Source organism: Trachemys scripta, chromosome 1 (assembly GCF_013100865.1).
Source record: "Trachemys scripta elegans isolate TJP31775 chromosome 1, CAS_Tse_1.0, whole genome shotgun sequence".
Lineage (NCBI taxonomy): Eukaryota > Metazoa > Chordata > Testudines > Emydidae > Trachemys > Trachemys scripta.
Window position 1 is genome coordinate 298,363,080 of NC_048298.1, and position 19,288 is coordinate 298,382,367.

General features: G+C 43.6%; 1 protein-coding gene across 1 annotated transcript in view; it reads right to left on the minus strand.

The window, feature by feature from the left end:
* The window catches only part of KL (klotho), a 52,028-nt gene that overhangs the window by 18,075 nt on the left and 14,665 nt on the right, over positions 1-19,288 (minus strand). The window contains exon 2 of the mRNA XM_034758644.1: positions 2,216-2,726. Coding sequence (XP_034614535.1) covers positions 2,216-2,726 — 511 coding nt within the window. The remainder of the gene's footprint in view (positions 1-2,215; positions 2,727-19,288) is intronic.

Sequence of the window (19,288 nt, forward strand, 5' to 3'; positions counted from 1 at the left end):
AAAACATTGATTTTTTTTAAAAAAGCCCTCCACATTCACACAACATTTGCTGTTCTCAGAGAGTAAAAGTCAGGAAGGATTCAAATTGTTAACTAGCATCAGCAAAAATTTCTCTTAGACTAGCATTACACTCCTGCTGCAAGTCAGCAGGGAGAGTTTCCACATTGCTTTTCGGGCTCACCAAAAATTCTCCTAAAATCCCTCCTTAAAAGTTTGCTGACTTGTGCCATGTTCTCTATGAGAAGTGAGTTAAAAAAATTTTGAAGCAGGAAAAAAGTCTCAAATACAATGTAACCATCAAGTAGTGCACATGCCTTATCAAGTAACCACATGATTTATTGATATTACTTTTATCTTCCTTCATACTTCTCCCCATCTTCAGGGCAGGAACCATATCTTTACTTGTTTCTGTAAAGGGCTTAGCACATTTTTGGCATTCCAAAATAATAGTAGTTCTTGTTATTTATTATGAACTTCTTGGTGACCGAGTGGCAAATTGAAAGGGAAAATATAGTCTATAATTTAATATGTTGCCAGTAAGCCCTAGTCACACTCAGAGTGCAGATCTATGTATATATATCAATAATTTTATTAAATTGAATAAATAAATAACACCTTTTTGTTAACAAGAATATGACTATGTAGTTTCCATATAACTCCACACACACCTCTAACATATTGTATATGCAATAATTAATAACTATGGTATATACTATCCCCCAGACTTCAGATACAACATTGGTTTGCATGTTAATACAACTTTTAGTTTAGCTGTAAGAGTGAGGTGTTTGGAACAGCAGCTGAAACAAATGTAGCAATTCCAGGATCTTTTATCCCGGTTGAGAGGCAAATGGAAATCATCTTCACTAAACCATTAAAGGAAAATTCCATTGTAACATGAAAGCTATTTAAACTGAATGAATAGTTTAATTCAGCTACTATTTTAAAAACCCTTGAAGCAGATAACAGAGAAATAAACCAATTATAACATGTTTTGTAGTAATAAGAAGTACAGTATAATAAAAATAATTATTAAGGAGGAAACAGGGAACAGTCATCCCAATAAGTTGTTGTTGACAAGCCGGACCGAAAGAATCTACAGTACTTTGCCATTAAAGAAGTATTAGAAATGGGATGTGTCAATGTTATAAAGTAAGTTGGGGGGGGTCATTTTTTAAAATCTAGGTTAACAATTGGTAAAAAAAAAATTAGTTAAAAGAATTTTATTTAAAACTTCAAAGGCCTGATTCTCAGACCAGTGTAAATCAGGTTTAGTTCCACTGAAGTCCACAGAATTACACTGCTGTAAGAACAGAATCAGGCTCCAAAACTACAGGAGAGCCCCATATATCCGAGCCTTCATTATCTGGCTCTCCATATTAAGCAAACAACCAGCAAACACACAGGATCATTACAAAGCATTAAAATGTAGCCTCCTTATTTATTTACAGCGTACACAAACGGTTACTTCTAGTAAAGAATACAGTACCAGTTTTTAAAAATGCAGAAATAATAAACTCAAGCAACTCAAAAAAAGTATAGTATTGCTGTTATTGCAACTTAAAACTATCATTTTGGCATTTTTAGAAACTGGATCTCTTTACTAGACGTAACAGTTCGTGTACGCTGTAAATAAAGAAGGATGGTATGTTTTAATGCTTTTCCAGGAAGGGTCAGCTAGTTTAAAAGCAACTCTGCATCTTAAAATAATGGTAAGAAAGCTCTTTGCCCATTCTCTGGATTATCCAAATGTTTTATTATCCGATCTCTGTGTGTGTGTGTGTGTGTGTGTGTGTTTTCACACACACACACACACACACACACACACACACTTCAGCTAACATATTAAAACTCATCACTGGAGTTTTCCTGTAATGATTCCAAGCAAATCCCATTGATGACTATAAAAACAGCAATGTTCACACAGGGTGTGCACTTGCTCTTACTGAAATCAATTGAAGTTTTGCCATTGGCTTCAAGGAGAGCAGGACCAGACCAACAAAATCCCATCCATACAACACTCATTAAAAGGCACTTGTCAACAACTGATAAAAATGAACCTAACTAACTGATTTGAAGTCTCATTTCATAGTGAAAGTCTAGATAAATGTTCAAGACCAAAATTAAGTTTTGGAGCATTTGTTTAATGAGCTTTAGTCGGATATTTTCCATACGTTTTGTCAGGAGAATAATATTAATTTGTCAACAGAGCTACCTTTTAAAGTTTCCATAATGAACTTCTTGAGATAATAAATATACTTGGCATCATCTCGCTTGGTGCTACCAGAGACAAACCAGCTGTTCTCCACAATGAATATTTTGGGCTTGTTATATTCACGGCTTATCCAATAAAGGAGCTGCCTCAGGCTTAGTGATTCCAACTGATGGAATTTCATCTGAGAGTCCAAGAGCTGGAAACTCAGTGTTGCTCCAAAAGAAAGAGCAAAAAAGTCAGCTGTTCCCTTGATATACTTCTTCTCTGCATCACTGAATTCAGGCAGCAGAGATGAGAGGTTATTCTTCATGCTCTGAGGGTAGTCACCATCAATAAATATGGGTTTAGCAAACCAGCCCAACACAAAGTCAAGGGATTTTTGACATTCTTGTATGTCTTGTTCAGTCATAGCTTGAGGTTTTATCCAGTGGGAGCTGAGGGCAATGGACACTTGGCCTCCTTGAGTTGGACGAAAATGATCATTGTAGAGATGCCAGACTTTGGCGTGGGCCTGTTGAGAAGAAAGATTATAATGAATGCATCTGAAATTCTGTCTTGAATAACAGAAATGCAATAGCATATTCAACCACTAATGTTCAGATTTGACTAGCAATGCTTTATCCTCACATCCCTAGGCTAAGTCTTATTCCCTTCTCAGTGATTTATGATTGCTAACTTCTATTATCCTAATCAGAGTAGATAATATTACACTGATCCAAGAAGAGCTTGTTTTGGAAAAGCAGCAAGATCTGCTTAATATGATGTATATTCCATGCACTGAATATAATGCTGGTTTTTCTGATCTTTTGAAAAATAGTGTTTTAATTTTACAAGGAAACCTGGCTTTGTACTTACCTACTGGTATGAGTGAAACTTAGGCTTTGGTTTGAACACATATATAAAAGAGAAAGCCCATTTTGTTTGATATCATTACTTTTTAAAGTTTTGCTGGTTTTAAATTTTATTAAATTGGTAACAAATTACATCTTACAGTATTATTGGCATCATGAGATTTCAAATAGTTAAAAAGTAAGAGCACATTTTAAAATGTATTTGAAAAAACATGTTTCAGATTATATTTTACATTACAGGAGTCTTAGTTTGTTTATTACTGTTTTAGATGGGGTGTGTAGAAATTGTCAAAAATTACATTATTACATTTTTAGACAGTTACAAAGTAAGGCAAAACTAGAAAAAAGCTATGGGCACTTCTTATCTGGAAATGTGGAAAAAAATCTGGAGGTCATACATTTAGCAATTAGAGCTGGGACTGGTAGTCAAGAGATGACTTCAAAACTCTGCCATCTCTGTCCTATATACAATCCTTTAAAATCTTTTATTTCTTTAATTTATAAATGAATGAATAAATTAAACCTGACTTTTCTTGTTGTTCAAAATAACTGGAGTTTTCAAACAGATTCTGAATCATCTGATTTAACACTATGCATAGAATCAAGAGGATTTGGAAAAAGGATAGACATGGGCAGGAAGAGAAGCAAGTGCCCCTTCACACCCATTATAAGTGGGTTTAAGGCTACTAAATCCAGATGGTCAGGAATCTCATAACCCCAACATAACCCACACATCTCAACTCTGGCCCAGCTCCCAAACACACACAGAGACACACCCACACATTCACTCTCTCTGCACCAACCTATTCAGAGCCAAGTAGGAGCCCCATTCTACAATATGCAGGAAATGCAGAGACATCCATGTATAGCCACTGTTTCCAGCCCTTCCTCAGGAGTTAAATGATACAGAAGGCCTTGCACCTCCATCCTGATAAATGTATCACTGATGCATTGATAATTGCTTCTCACAGTTTCATTTTAACAGAATTATCATTCACAGCTTCCAGTTGCAATGAAATGCCAGTTTTATTAAGAACTAATTGTTTAAATGTTAGATTGTCATCTCTATTGCCATAAAAGATAAATTTAAAAAATATGATTAACTACTGAGGGTTAGGTTTAGGGTTTACTTTTACAGTTCTTACAAAATCTTAATTCTCAATGCTAAGCAAAAAAGCAATTAGAACTACAAGGACAGTTAAAGTTATGGATAATAACGGACTTCATGTGTGTTTTCAGTTATTAGTATTGTACCAATAATTAAAAATAGCAAAGATATAGTTGTACAGTTTATATAAGTACAATGGATTGTGAGAGAAGTGAAAATTGAGAAATAGTAATTCTACTTCAAAACCTCACAGTACAGACATGATATCTGAATTGCAGAGACACAAGACAATTTTGCCATATATTGTAACCCCATCCTGCCGACAAAAGAAGAAAATATCATGGTGTCACGCTGTCTGGAGTTGCTAACTACCATGAGTGCCTACCTCAGGGAAGAATATCAAAAACTGGGCAGACACCCCAAACTGGTGGTATGTTCTATAATTAGATTTCCCCAACCCAGTAACAAATGTGAACTCCTGGATCACTATAACAGTCTTACCACGGAGTTCCACACAGTTCCTTTGGGCTCTCCAGTCTATTTTGCCACCCAGGCAAGATAGACTATGTGATAAATGGTCACTTACACCAAAAATCACAAAATATTCAGCAACAGAGGGTCCTGTGGCACCTTTAAGACTAACAGAAGTATTGGAGCATAAGCTTTCGTGGGTGAATGCCCACTTCATCAGACGCATTATTCAGGTTACACCCAGTCCCAAATGGACCTGTCACTCACCTGGGTTGATTTGCATTCTAGATCTCACACCAAAGATAATGCTGGGAGCCAATTCTACAGTAAACTAACTAAAGGTTCATTAGCTAAGAAAAACAAATGAGAGTTATTGAGAGGTTAAAGCAGGTAAAAATATATGTACATGTGAATCCCAGTCTATAACAGTGGTTCTCAAGCTGTAGCCCCCGGGCCGCTCGTGGCCCAATGAGCACACAGCTGCGGCCCATATGACATCCTCAGAGCCCTACAGATAGTATATGTATTGTGTAGATGCAGCCCACATAACACAGAGAGCTGCATAGGCAGCCCACAATTTAAATAGATTAAGAACCACTAGTCTAAAAATTTCAAAAGGTAGCAGAGATGTAATCTGCCAGTTTCCCAAAAGTCTTTTAGGGCTACTCAGAGTAACTCCAGGGATCTCCATCTTCTTTTCCGTTATTTTGCCTGTTAGAATCCAAACAAAAGATTTTTTCATGTGTCCATATTTATAGTTTCTTTTCACAGAAACTAAGCTGACATGTGTCCTTTCTTTCATGATGGGGAGAGAGAAATGTACTTAGAGACTTTGACCTCACACACAATGATCATATGCTTTCCATGCACAGGAATTAGCACTTTCCTGTTAAAGTTCTTCATTTGCATTACACAAGGTTTCTTTCTCATTTGATGGGTTACTTAGTTACAGGGGTATATACAATGCAAATGTTTGCTATTACATTGTAACAGGGCACAGATAAGCGAAAACAATGCACGCAACATTCCCCCAGTTTTTCGTGAAGTTTAAACTCTAAACACATTCTTATACATTTTAACATCTACTTTGAATTATACTAACACACAAGCAAGCTGGCCTGGCTTACAGCTGTGAGTTTGTCAGTTCTTAAGCTAGCAACTGCGGCCTTGGCCAGAGCTGGCACTTAGCTTACCAGCATCACGCACAGCATGAATATTTTCTTGTGACCATGACTGTAAATATGATTTATAAAATACTATGAGGTATCAGATATGCATCATTAGGTGCTACTCTATGGAATGTTTGAATGTATGCTGCTGACAGCCAGCTTCAAAGTCACCCTCCCTCCCCATCTGAAGACACCAGCATCTGAGCAAGGAAGCCCCTGGTCAGATGACCCACTCTGTCGCAGACACTTTCCCTTTGTACTATCTCCTCCATAAATCCCCCTATGTTTCCTCATAATAGTGGTATCTATTCTCCCCATGTGACTCATGCCTCCCACCCCATATCCCTGACCTGACACCTGGAGACACTCACCATCCATGCTCCCAAAGATACATGACTTCTCTATGTCAACCGAGACCCATTTCACGATCCATGTTCAAAACGCTTGTATCCCTGTACATGCTGTCTCCTCCAAGGTTATACAGGGATTGGCCCAATATGTCCTGATCCTTTCCCTCTAAGGGAGCAAAACAGATGCCTCCTTCAGATAGGTGCCAACTCCAGGGGTGCTCCGGGGCTCAAGCACTCACAGGAAAAAAATAGGAAGTGCTCTGAACCCACAGGGTCAGATTAATCTTTTGTGGGCCCCAGCATCTGGACTGTGGCCTCGCCCCCAACTCCACTTGTGTTCTGCCCCAAGGCCCCACCCCCACATAGCCTCTTCCCCCCAAGGCCCTGCCCCCACCCTGAGGCCCCATCCCTGCTTGGCCTCTTCTCCCCGAGGCCCAGTTCCCACTCAGCCTCTTCTCCTCCAGGCCCTGTCCACACTCCACTCCGAGGCCCAGCCTCCAGCCTCGCTCAGCCTCTTCCCCCCCCAGGCCCAGCCCACCACCTTCATGGGGGGTGGAGGGAAGGGGCAGAGAGGAGGTACCAGCAAAAACAAAAGTCAGTGCCTGTCATCCTGCATCTTCATATCCACCTATCCCAAAACAAAGCCAAAGACGAGGGGACTTCTCACAGCTCAATCCTTTCTTCGTAGTAAAGAGGAGAAAGAGGCACTGTACAGTTCACCACTGGTGAAAAAGAAAGTACAACAATGACCAGCCAGTAAAATTTTGCAAAGTCGCATTTATACAACAAATGCCTGCCTTCCGCAGTTTGCCTGGATAAAAGGAATGAGACTGCTTTTGTGGCAAAAAATCCTAACACAGAAAATAACATACCATACATTCATTCTAATGATAATGGACGGAGTGCCAATCAACATTACTGGGGTATTTGGGTATAGTTTGGTGTACGGAACTTGGGAATTTCTGTAATTAAAGACTTCTGGAGATAAAGCTGCAGGAGGCCAGTGACAGAGCAGAGACAGCTGGTAGTAAATGTCTATCTGTTCCTTTGTCCTTATTTGACATCTCAACTCCTGATAGTGTAGCAATGGCAAGCAAAAACTAACCTATGGTTCATGCAATTCCGTTCATGGTTGAATGCAATTAAGACCACCAAAATCCACTATTTACTTGTATTAACTGATACTTCTACTGAGCCAGGTTTGCCTAGGCATTTTTGAGCTGGTTGCTCAACTTGGCATGAGCTTGGGCTGATCTGGAATGTGCAGTGATCATACCTTTTATATTTTGAAAGGAGGTACCTCACTAAAATGGACTTGTTACAAACTGGCCCCCTGACCCACTATACAGTCACCAGTCTGTTGCAAGTGGACCCAATCACTGGGTTCCACATGCTTTCAAGCCACCTGAGTCTGGATGTAGTCTAGTCACCATTTCTTGCTCTTGGACTCTAAGGCTCACTCCTAGGTTCAAGCCTCTAGTCTGATACCTTTCTGGGGGATGTGAAACATTCCATCCAGCCACCCTAGACCCTGAAACCTCTGAGCCCTCCTGAGCCCTCCAGTTACTTTCAAACACTCCCTCAGCACCCCACTTACGCTGAGGGCACTCTGAGCTTAGTAGTTTAATTCCTCCAGGGGTAACATGGCAGGGCAGCAAGGAATATGAAGTTAGCAGGGGAATTTCTTAACCACAGTCACTTTACTCTTAAAGTAGCTGAGAGTTACAGCTCTTTGAAAATAACAAAAGCCCTGAGACACACCCTCCCTTAATCTGAGCTCACCCCTTCTTGTGCACCTGTGGTTCATAGTGTTTCATGTATGGAAGAGCCCCTCCTGTCCTCTCTCTCCCTCTCCTGCCAGTTTTTCCTAATATTTAATCTAAATCTCTTTGCTGCAGATTCAGCCCATTACTTCTTATCCTACCTTCAGTGGACATAGAGAACAATTGATCATAGTCCTCTTTATAACAGCCCCTAACATATTTGAAGACTTGTCAGGTCCCCCCGCCCCAGTCTACTTTTCTCAAAACTAAACATGCCCAATTTTATTAACCTTTCCTCATAGATCAGGTTTTCTAAATGTTTTATCATTTTGGTTGCTTTCTTATGGACTCTCTCCAATCTTATCCACATCTGTGGTGCCGAGAACTGAACACTCTACTCCAGCTGAGGCCTCACTAATGCCGAGTACAGTGGGATAATTACCTCCCTTGTCTTACCTCCAACACCCCTGTTAATATATTCCAGAATGATATTAGACTTTTTTGCAACTGCATCACACTGTTGACTCATTCGATTTGTGACCCACTATAACCCCTATATCTTTTTCACCTAGCTAGTTATTTCCCATTTTGTAGTTGTGCATTTGATTTTTCTGTCCTAAGTGAAGTACTCTGCACTTGTCTTTCTAGAATTTCTTCTGGTTGAATTCAGACTAATTCTCCAATTTGTCGAGGTTGTTTTGAATTTTAATCCCATCTTCCAAAGGCCTTGCAAAACTCCCCATACCTTGGTATCATCTGCAAATTTTATAAGCATACTCTCTATTCCATTATCCAAGTCATTAATGAAAATATTGAGCAGTACTGGACTCAGGACTGACCCCTGTAGGACTGCACTAGACACACTCTCCTACTTACACATAGCGATGGTCAGACCCCTGGCACAAAACAGGACACGACTCTTAAATTGACACCTGTCTCTGAACCACATATTCAAACTTTGAAATTCCATATCCACCTCTCATGTTTGCCTCCCAACCCCGCTGTGGGCCCCTGTGTAGAAAGCCCATTGTTCCAGGGGTAGGCCAGTTGTTGAAAATCAATACCCCCAGCTTCAGTTTTGATGGCTCTCAATGATGGCCTTCCAATGAGGTGTCAACTCCCTTTCCCCAGCAGAGCATCTGTCTGGAATGCAGCATAACAGGGTGTCCCTGGGCAAATCCAGACTAATGCAGCCACGGTGCCAATATTTCAATATGGGTATAAAACATATTTCATAATTTTATACAGCCATATCACACTCCATCACAGAGTTCAGCAGAGTTATGAGATATATATTCTTAAATTAATTTGGAGTATATACCAGCCTGCCTATTCCCCAGGATTCCTGCCCCAAATAACCGAGACCTCCTAAGGTTTGGCACTGGCAATACATATCATTCTGTGCAATCTTGGTGTCAATCTCTAGGATTATCCTTATGTTTTTACTAGTGGCAAATCCAGAATAAGAGTTTAGGGCCTCCTGACTCCCAGGACCATGCTTATTCTAGACCAGTGTTTCTCAACCTGGGGAAAGCAACCCCCGGGGGGGACGTGGGACAGGTTTAGGGGAGTCACAAGCAGGGCCAGCATTAGGGGGTAGGAAAAAGCAATTCCCTGGGTCCCCATGCCACAGGGGCCCCATGAAGCTGATTTACATGTTTCAGCTCAGCGCCAGAGAGGGCTGAAACCTAGAATCCCAAACTTAAGGGGAGATGGGGTTGCAATTTTTTTTTTCTATTGTGGGGCGGGGGAGGGGTCCACTATTTCCACGATTTTTTTTAAAGTCCAAAGGGGGTCACCAGCACAAAAAGGTTGAGAAACACCATGTTGTATCAATTTTAATGGTGTTTTCTGAACCAAGAACTGTGCGCTATTCATTTCACAAATAAACTGCTTGCCATGCCCAAGTGACCTACAGTAACTCCTCACTTAACGTTGTAGTTATGGTCCTGAAAAATGCAACTTTAAGTGAAACAATGTTAAACTAATCCAATTTTCCCATAAGATTTAATGTAAATGCGGCGGGTTAGGTTCCAAGGAAATTATTTTGGGGCAGATAAAAGACATTATATACTGTACAGTACTGTACTGTAGTGGGGAGATACCCCTGGGGCTCGGGGTGCAGGGTCTGGGAGGGAGTTAGGGTGTGGGAGGGCGCTCAGGGTGGGGGTTCGGGCTCTGTGAGGGAGTTAGGGTGCGGGAGGGCACTCAGGGTGGGGTGCTGGAGGAGGCTCAGGGCTGGGGCAGGCAGGAGGTGCAGAGCACTTACCTGGGGCAGCTCCTGTTTGGTGCAGGGGGTGTGCAGGTGGCTCTGCGCAGCACAGCACCGTCCTCATGGCCGCGATTCTGGGAGGGGAAGTGCTGGGAGGGAGAAAGGAAGGGAGGAGGAGGACACAGAGAAGCGGAACTTGTGCAATGCTCCCTTGTAAAGTCAGCCAAATGATGTTATAAGGGAGCATTGCACAACTTTAAACGAGTATGTTCCCTAATGGAGCAGTGACGTAACTTCGAAGCAACATTAAGCGGGAGGACGTTAAGTGAGGAGTTACTGTATCTGTATTAGCTCTCTATCTGCATGTTAATGAAACTCTGCATAGTAAAGTGTTACCAAAATTCTTTTAGCAATACAAAAAAAAAAGATAACTGGAAAAGACATGAAAAGGATTTTGATTACTGTAAGTACATTAGATATACCTCCAAAAAAAATTTGTTATCCAATCCTAGCTCAGAAGCCCTTTTGAAATGCATATCATTATCACTATGGCTTGGAAAATATTGGTATATGATTAGTCAGAAAATACCTTGTACCAAGAAGAAGAAAAATGTAATCTGTATTTTTCCTTACCATCAAAAGGAAGGATGTGAATCAAAAGTTACAACATAATGTACAACACATCTCATTCCATGTGCCATCTTTAGACCCAGAGTGAAGTAGGTTTTATCTATACAATCTCTGAGCTGACACAACATTTCCTCCCAGGAGAAGATGACAGCCCTAGCATAGTATAAGGGACAGATATGGCTGTTAGAAAGCTAAGCTATTTCTTCATATTTGGAAACTGCTAATATAAAGTATATAAAGGAGCCTCTCTCTCCTATTACTTCCCATAAATATCTCTTGGTCTACTTCTTTATTAGAACAAGGTGAACTACTTTGCAACAAACAATTACCAAACAAAATGTAGCCCCTTCTTCTAATTGCAAATATTGGAGACCAGAATTAGATATTTACAAGTATGTTTGGTATTTGATGAGTGTTTTATGTGAACATATTTCAGCCTATGACAGGGTTCTCGCAACACATTTTTAGTGGCCTCAGAGTGCAGTCAACAACTCTTGCTGGTGGTCACATTGACCCTGTTTCCTAAAATACTTGATTAACTTTAGGAAAAACAAATAAATAGCACATGTACACATCCAAATCATTGTCATTTCTTTATGCAGGGGTTTGGGGTGTTTTGCAGACTCAAAAATATTACTGTGAAAAGTGATATTTGTATGTTTGTTAATATCACTTTTTTCAGCAAGTGCCAGGACAAATTAAGCCCTGGACGGGGTGGGGAGTTGGAGACGAAGGCAGTGGGGGACATGGTGGGATAGATGTGGGCTGGGGGCAATGGAGGGGTGGCGATCAGCGCCAGGAGCTGGCTCCTGCTGCCGCGTGGCTGGGACTACAAGTCGGCACCCGGGGTCAGAGCACATGGCAGGGGATTGGTGCCCAGGGCCAGTGGCTGCTGCTGGGGTTGGGGATCGGTGCCTGGGACCAGCAGCTGCCACCGGGGTTGGGCTAGAGACTGGGACTGGAGCCTGCCGCCACGTGGCCAGGGGTTGGAGCCTGAACTAAAACTCCATGGCCAAAAACCGGGGCTGCCTGGAGCCTATCTCCCAACCACCCCAGGCTGAAGCATGTAGGTGTTGGCTCTTCCCACTACACAGATCAGAGTTCTAGTCCCTGAAGAACCCAGCACCTGTTTTTATAAACCCCCCAATGACCGAGATTCTACTACCTCCCTTGGTAACTTATTCCAACACTTCGCTAGCCTTAGAAATGTTTTCCTAATATTTAACCTAAATATCCCTAACTGCAGACTAAGCCCATTACTTTTTGCCCTACCTTCATTAGACATGGCGAGCTGATCACCGTCTTCTTTATAAGAGCCCTTACCATATCTGAAGACTTATCAGATATCCTCTCAGTCTTCTTTTCTCATGACTAAACATGCCCAGTTGTTGTTTTTTTAACATGCCCTCATAGATCTTGTTTTCTAAATCTTGTATCTTTTTTTGCTCTCCACTGGTCTCCAATTTGTCCAAATTTTTCTTGAAGTGTGGACCACTCAAAACCAGACCCAGTATTCCAGCTGAGGCCTCACCAGTGCCAAGTAGAGTGAAACAATTATCTCCCGTGTCTTAGATACACCACTCCCATAAATACAACTCAGAATGGTATTTGCCTTTTTTGAACCTGAATTACATTGTTGGCTCATATGCAATATGTGATCCACAATGATCCCCAGAACCTTTTCTGCAATATTACTGCCTAGCAAGTTATTCCCCATTTTATAGTTGTGCATTTGATTTTTACTTCCTAAGCAAAGTACTTTACATTGTCTTTATTGACTATGGTTAAACAGCAAAAAATAAAGATCATACAGTCCCTACTTTGTAAACGCTGATGTTTGTATTGTATATATGTATGATGACAACATGGATTCTTCTGTTTGTATACAAAGGACTTGTAGAAATGTTGTGATCATTAAACTACCATGTCTTTTTTAATGTAGTTGAAACGAGGAAGCAAAGTTTTCAAAGAGCAGGTGTAGGAGTCGCTCCTAGAGTTATTAGTTTTCCTGAAGTGCAAGTACTTTCCAGTTTTTTTTAATTATTAATCCAGCAGAAGCATATTAGTGTTGCACCACTATACTGCAATAACAGCTTGAACAGCCAAGAAAAGAAACTGTAGTAAAGTTTGACCTTATTTTGGAACAGTTTTCATCCAAATCTAGAAGTGCATACAGTAGGGCAGGACAAATTATTTGTTGGCTGTATGACTGCAATTTTTTTTTTTTTTAGATTTGATTCCAAAGCATACAGATTTGAAGACACTCCCATCACATACAAATAAAACCAAAAGCTAGTTAGCCATTTCCCCATCACCAAGCCTTGTTTAGGTTTAGCCTGAGTAGTGTTTCATAGGTTCTGAATGGAAGCTGATATTGTTTTAGGAGATGGAAACTATTCTTAAAATAATTGGTTGATGTTTAGAGGTGCTGCGTATCCACCCATGCCACTAAACTCAATGAGAGATAGAGGTGCTCAGCACTTTTGAAAAATCAGACATGCGGTTTATAATTAAGGCTACATTTTAGTGACGGGTATTTTTAGTAAAAGTCATGGACAGGTCACAGGCAGTAAACAAAAATTCACAACCCATGACCTGTTCATGACTTTTACTAAAAATACCAGGTGCTGGGGGAGGGCAGCCCAGCTGCTTGGGGGGTGGGAAAGGGGGTGGTGCACAGCTGGGACCCCCCCACTGGTGCTGGGATGGGGGTGGGGATTGGAGGGGCCAGGCAACCCCATCATATAATCCCATTCAAATGTATCAAGCTCCATTTTAAAACCAATTAGGTTCTTTGCCCCCACTACTTCTATTGAAAGGTTGTTCTAGAAACTCACTTCTTTGATGGTAGATACATCCTTCTAATTTCCATCTTAAAATTATTCATGGCCACTTTATACCCATTTATTCTTGTGCCAGCAGTTGTCTTTTAGTTTAAATAGCTCTTCTCCATCCCTGTTGTTTAGCCCCACGTTTCATGTTGAAATGAAACATTTCAACCTTTTTCAACCAGAACAAAAAAATCCAGTAGCAGCTAGTTTGATTGGAATTTTCACTGCATCACTTAGTCCAGGCAGGGAGGGGCCAGAGGAGGATAGGAGTACTAGTGACTGAGAGATGTAAATAAAAGTGAGATAAATAAATAAATAAAACCTCCCTATAGCAGAGATGGAGGGAAGAGTGGTGGGGAGGGGGGAAGCTGAAGAGGAGGGAGCCTCTTGCCACTCCACAAGGTGATGCTCAAGTATATGGGAGAACTTTGCAGTAGTGACAGGGCAATCAAATGTGGCTGCTCGCCACCACTGTGAAAGGGGCTCCCAAGTGCACAGGGGAAAGACTCTGGAACCAGTGTCTCTGGTTCCACCTGCAAAGGAGACACCCAGAGGTACTGTGGAGGCACCAAGGACCCCACTAGGGGCCTCTGATGTGCAGATGAGACTTTAGATGATCCAGTGGTCCCTTCTGGCCTTATTCTCGATGACTCTGAGTAGGCCTATGACATTCCCTGTCAAGAGACACATGCACCTGTTGGAGACTGTAGGGCCTGCTGCACTAAAGCGGTGCTCCAAGTACAGATTTGATGGTAGGCAGGAGAAGTGGGCAACAGCCAGCTAATGCAATGCTGGCCATACATCCTTCCTTAGCTGCCAATAATGAAGAGAGTCTGAGTCAGGGGCACCAGCATCATATCTTGTAAATATTCCTCCACCATCCTCTCTGCTGCAGCAGCATCGGGCTCCTGCTCCTTAAGGTGGGAAGAAGCAATGTGACCATTCCAAAGTCCTCCAACCTCTGCCAAAAGGAGGATGACGACCTTTTGCTCTCTCCCTTGGCAGAATCCGTGTCGTACTGCCCACTGCTAGTCTTGCCTCCTGGTTGTGACAGTGTCTTGAATCACCCCATCAATGACATTAACCACCATGTCTTTCAGGGTGTGACTACATTACAGTCAGAAGTGTGACTGCAGCACATGTAGAATAGTTAAAAGCTACATTGGGTAACTAACACAACAATTATCAGTGATGCCACGGCAGCATGGGTGGCAGCAGAAGCTGTTTTTCCACCTGAAGTATGCCTGCCTCCCTGTTCTCTGATGAGAGGAAGGAAGCCATAGTCCTTTGAATCAGCAGTCTAGATATGTTGCTATCCAGTTATGCTCCTTCTCCCAGCTAAGAGATGGTGATTTTCCAGAAGAAAAGACCACATGACTCCCACCAGGGTTTCCCCACTCAGTTTCTGGAACATGTGTCTCAGTTCTCTCTCCAGCAGGCACAGCAAGGGAATTACTTGTTTAATCCCTGCATCCCCGTGGTCTCAAAATGTCAAAGGAGGTTGGTTAACTTCTTCATGAGGAGCCAGTGGGTGGGTGAAGTTTGGAGGCTGGTGTTCATCTGTACTTTCCTGGGCCCACAGATGTGGAATTCTACCATTGCTTTTCTCTGCTCATACAGACTTTCCATCCTGTAAAACAGGGGTCAGCAAACTACGGCCCGCGGGCCACATCCGGCCTGTGGGACCATCCTGCCCGGCCCCCAAGCTCCTGGCCTGGGAGTGGCAGTTTGAGTGACTCCTGTAGCTAAGTTTGTGGTGCACTGCACAGGTCTAGCTGAAAAGACCACAGAGCTTCCTGGCCAGCATCTGCAACCCTGTATCCCACCCCTCCTAGGAATTTCCTCACAGAGAGACTGAGGCAGTGAGCAAGACAAGGGACAAGTTGGAAGCAACCATCATACTCTGCCTTTGTGAGGTCTACTCCATTGTCCATTGCCAGAAACCCAGCAGACAGGTCCAGGGGCTTTAGCCACTTGGTGACAGCACAGCTTATTTAAGATGTTTCCAGAGGTGTGCTGTTTTTCAAAGCCCCACATGCAAAGCATGGTGGGCTGTCGACTGAGGGTATACATATTGCAAGTGCTGTTGCTAATCTCTCTGCTGCTGCTCACCCAAATGATCATAAACAGTCATGCACTCTGACCACTGATACACATGTCCATGGGCAGATGCGCCCTTCCACCTTCAGTTACCCAGTCAACCCTACTGCACTTCTCACAGCAATACACAGACCTGGAACTGCATTTTTAGGAAAAGAGGAGTGTCTAAGGTTCTGCAGGAGCGCCACCAGCTTTTCCTAGGCGGCGGAAGGTGCCACCCTCCCCCCCGCCCCCGAGGCAGCGGAAGATCCCGCCGCGGAAATACCGCCACGGTCGCCACCCCCCAAATCGCAGCGCCCTAGGCGACTGCCTAGGTCACCTAATGGGTTGTGCCAGCCCTGAGGTTCTGCCATCTGCAGACAGCTGCAGCCATAAGGTGTCTGCAGCCCTCATCCTCCACATGGGAGAAAGGAAATATGTCCACAGCCAACATCCTCACGCATCTGTAGCCAGTGTCACAACCCTAGGGTGGCTGCGATCATATTTTTGCCCCTTCTAAACACTCTCTGCTAAGCTGTCAAAATCATGGAATTCACTGGTTGTGCCAGCCTCTGCTCCATAGAAGACCCAGTGCCTGGCTGTTTTTCTCTGAAGCCAACCTGTTTCAGTATGTGCGCTCTGTGATTGAGTTCCATGTGTGCCAGCATGCCTGATGTGCCCAGCCTTTGTGGTGACAGCCCCGCCTGACCCTATGTCTACATAATTGGCAAATGGCACTGATACTTTCTCCAGGATCAACTTTGAAGTGTTTGCAAACCCAGGAGGATGTCTGTTTAGGATGTCTGTTCAGGAGAGATTTGGGGGATTGTAGCTGGTGACAGTTGCTGCTAAGTTACATGCTGAGTGGGCGCAGTGCCTTCCCCTCTACTGTTCCCACCAAAAACCACGGCCGGCAGAGATGGAGTCAGAGATTGTCCTCCCATCTGGGAGCTATGACTAAAACCCCATCCTTTCCAGAAATTAATGAATGGGAGCAGTGGAGCTAAGCTTAAGAGGAAGCTAATGGGTCTCTGATCATAGCTTGCTGGGGGTCAGCCTCTAGATCAGAACCTGCAACCTCAGGCCAAACTAACTGGAGATACACTAACCTCCTCCACCTCCTAGTATTGCCACGTCCACCAGCCTGGTCAATTGTGCCTCAGGGAAATATTCCTTTTCAGAGGAGCTGTCTGCCTGGGGCAAAGAGGATTCTGCCAATTCCTGTTCCTTATGAGATTCTGGTTTCCCTCCCTTCACTCCCTGTGGTTCATGTTGCAGAGCTTGAACAACCCTTTCTCCACTGAGCAAGCCAGAAGTCATCTTTCTTTTTCCTAACCCTGAACTGCTCCATGGAAGAACGCTGCTTCTGAGCAGCCTCACACTACAATCTATTAATTCCACTGAAAAAGTTTTAAGAGAGGAATTCTGAGAGGGATGGCACAAGTTCACCACTGCTTGCGTGCAGCTTCTGAAAATGTTTCTGTCCCTCAAACTATTGCTGCTTTAAAATTCCTCTTTTTATCTTGCAGGATTGGGGGAAAGGATGATGGAGGAATGAAGGCAGGCAGGCTTCCTGAGGTGAAATAAATCATTGAATAATTACTGTCTCACACAAGAGTCATGCCAGCAGCCAGCAGCTACAGGGGCAAGTCGGACAGTACCTACTATGCCAGAGGAATTCTATCCTGACAGTCCTCAGTCGTCTACATTTTTTTCACTAAAGAATCAGATGCATCAGTCTGTAACTTCAAACAAACAAAGTACACAGTCCTGCTGCAACAACTCACACTGGAACTTCTCAGGGGTAAGCTGAACAAATGTTAAACAATGTGCACTCACCCAATGAAGGAACACACAGGGCAACATGTGACAAGAGTGACTGACACACTACATTGTAATGGAATTTTTCAACAAGATGAAATGAAACAGGAAACTCAGAATGAAATTCTAAATTTGGAATAAAACGAAGTGGTAAAGTCAAAACAACTCAGTTTTTTAATTTAATTTTATTCCAAATGTTTGTCAAAATTGAAATGTCTCTGTGAAATGTTCTGATTTCAATGAATCTGCAAATTTTGATAAAAAATTCAATCAAAATTTTTTCAACCAGCTCTAATTCCTATGTCATTTGGGAAGGAGAAGAAGTGTCAGGAATCTGAGCAAGGGGTAGCTGATCTGATAAAGGGCACACTGAGCCCTCATGGATCCAGTTAACACAGCTAATTGGACAGAGGTCATTGGTCCTGCCAGACTAATTAACATCAGGGAGGCCAACAGCAACATTCCAGATGCATTGGGACCAGCAGACCAGGAGATGGAGCCAGCCTCACCTGTGCCTTAATTAATTAATTGTTTCTCTGTCTGTGGGGCCAGGACTAACTGGGGGGTCAGATGATAGTTTAATGAAAAGCTGGGCCTTATAGAAGAGCAGCGAGAGATCTGTCTGGGGAGTAAGCAGGCTTCTGTGGAAGATCCTGAGCCATTATCAGTCAGGTGGGTACCCCAGGGAAACCAGTGCTTTATGGCAGAGCAGTGAGGAACCTCAGGGAGCAAGCTGGATTTCTGTAGAAGGCCTTAGAGTAGGGTCTTGAAAGAGTATGGGAGTCTGGGCTCTATCCCAGAGCCAGGAAGGTAGCCCGGACTGTGAGAAGGACTCCAGTGGAGTCCAAAGCAAGGTGGAAAGAACCTTTTGTCTGTTTGGGACTACTGTTACCCTGAAAAGAGACTGAGAGTGACCCAGATAAGAGGACTGAGCCATATGAATCTCAGAGAAAACACCTGCGTGAGAATTTGAAGTAGGAAGTGCCTGCAGTGCCATGTTCCACCAGAAGGTGGTGCTAAAGGGCACCCATGGCCCACTACTTACCCCCACAGAAAGTTCCCTTCACACTCAATACAGCAGAAGAGGAGCAGAGACCTCTGGGGAAGATGGATTATCTAGGGTTACCATTCGTCTGGATTCCCCCGGACATGTCCGGCTTTTTGAGCTAAAAATAACGTCCGGGGGGAATCTTTAAATTTCCGGGCCCCCCCCCCCCCCCCCCCCTTGCAGAGCGCGCCCGGCTAACAGGGCAGCCGGCTGGATGGTGCCACTTACATGGGGCTCCGACAGCCAGAGAGAGCCTCTCCTCCTCTCCCCTGCAGCAGATATCATTCTTTCCCTCCCTCCCTCCCTCCCTCCCTGCATTCGCAGATCGCCTCCGGCAGTCTGGAGCTCTTCCCCCGCTGCTGCCCAGCGTGCCGGGACGAACAGCTCAGGCCGTTCCTGAGCAAGCTCACAGAGATGTTAGGCGAAGGCCAACAACAAGGGGGCCAGGGAGGTTTTGGAGGGGGCAGTCAAGAGACGGGGGTGGGTTGGGAGTTCGGGGGGACTTTCTGGGGGGGGTGGATAAGGTTTTGGGCAGTCAGGGCACAGGTAGGGGGTAGGGTCCTGTGGGGCAGTTAGGGTGTGGGGGGTCTTAGGAGGGGGCAGTTAGGGGATAACTAACAGGGAGGCTTAGGTGGGGGGGTTCTGGAGGGCAGTTAGGAGCAGGGGTCCCAGGAGGGGGCAGTCAGGGGACAAGGAGCGGGGGGAGGGTTCTGGGGGGGGGGGCAGGAAATGGGAGGGGC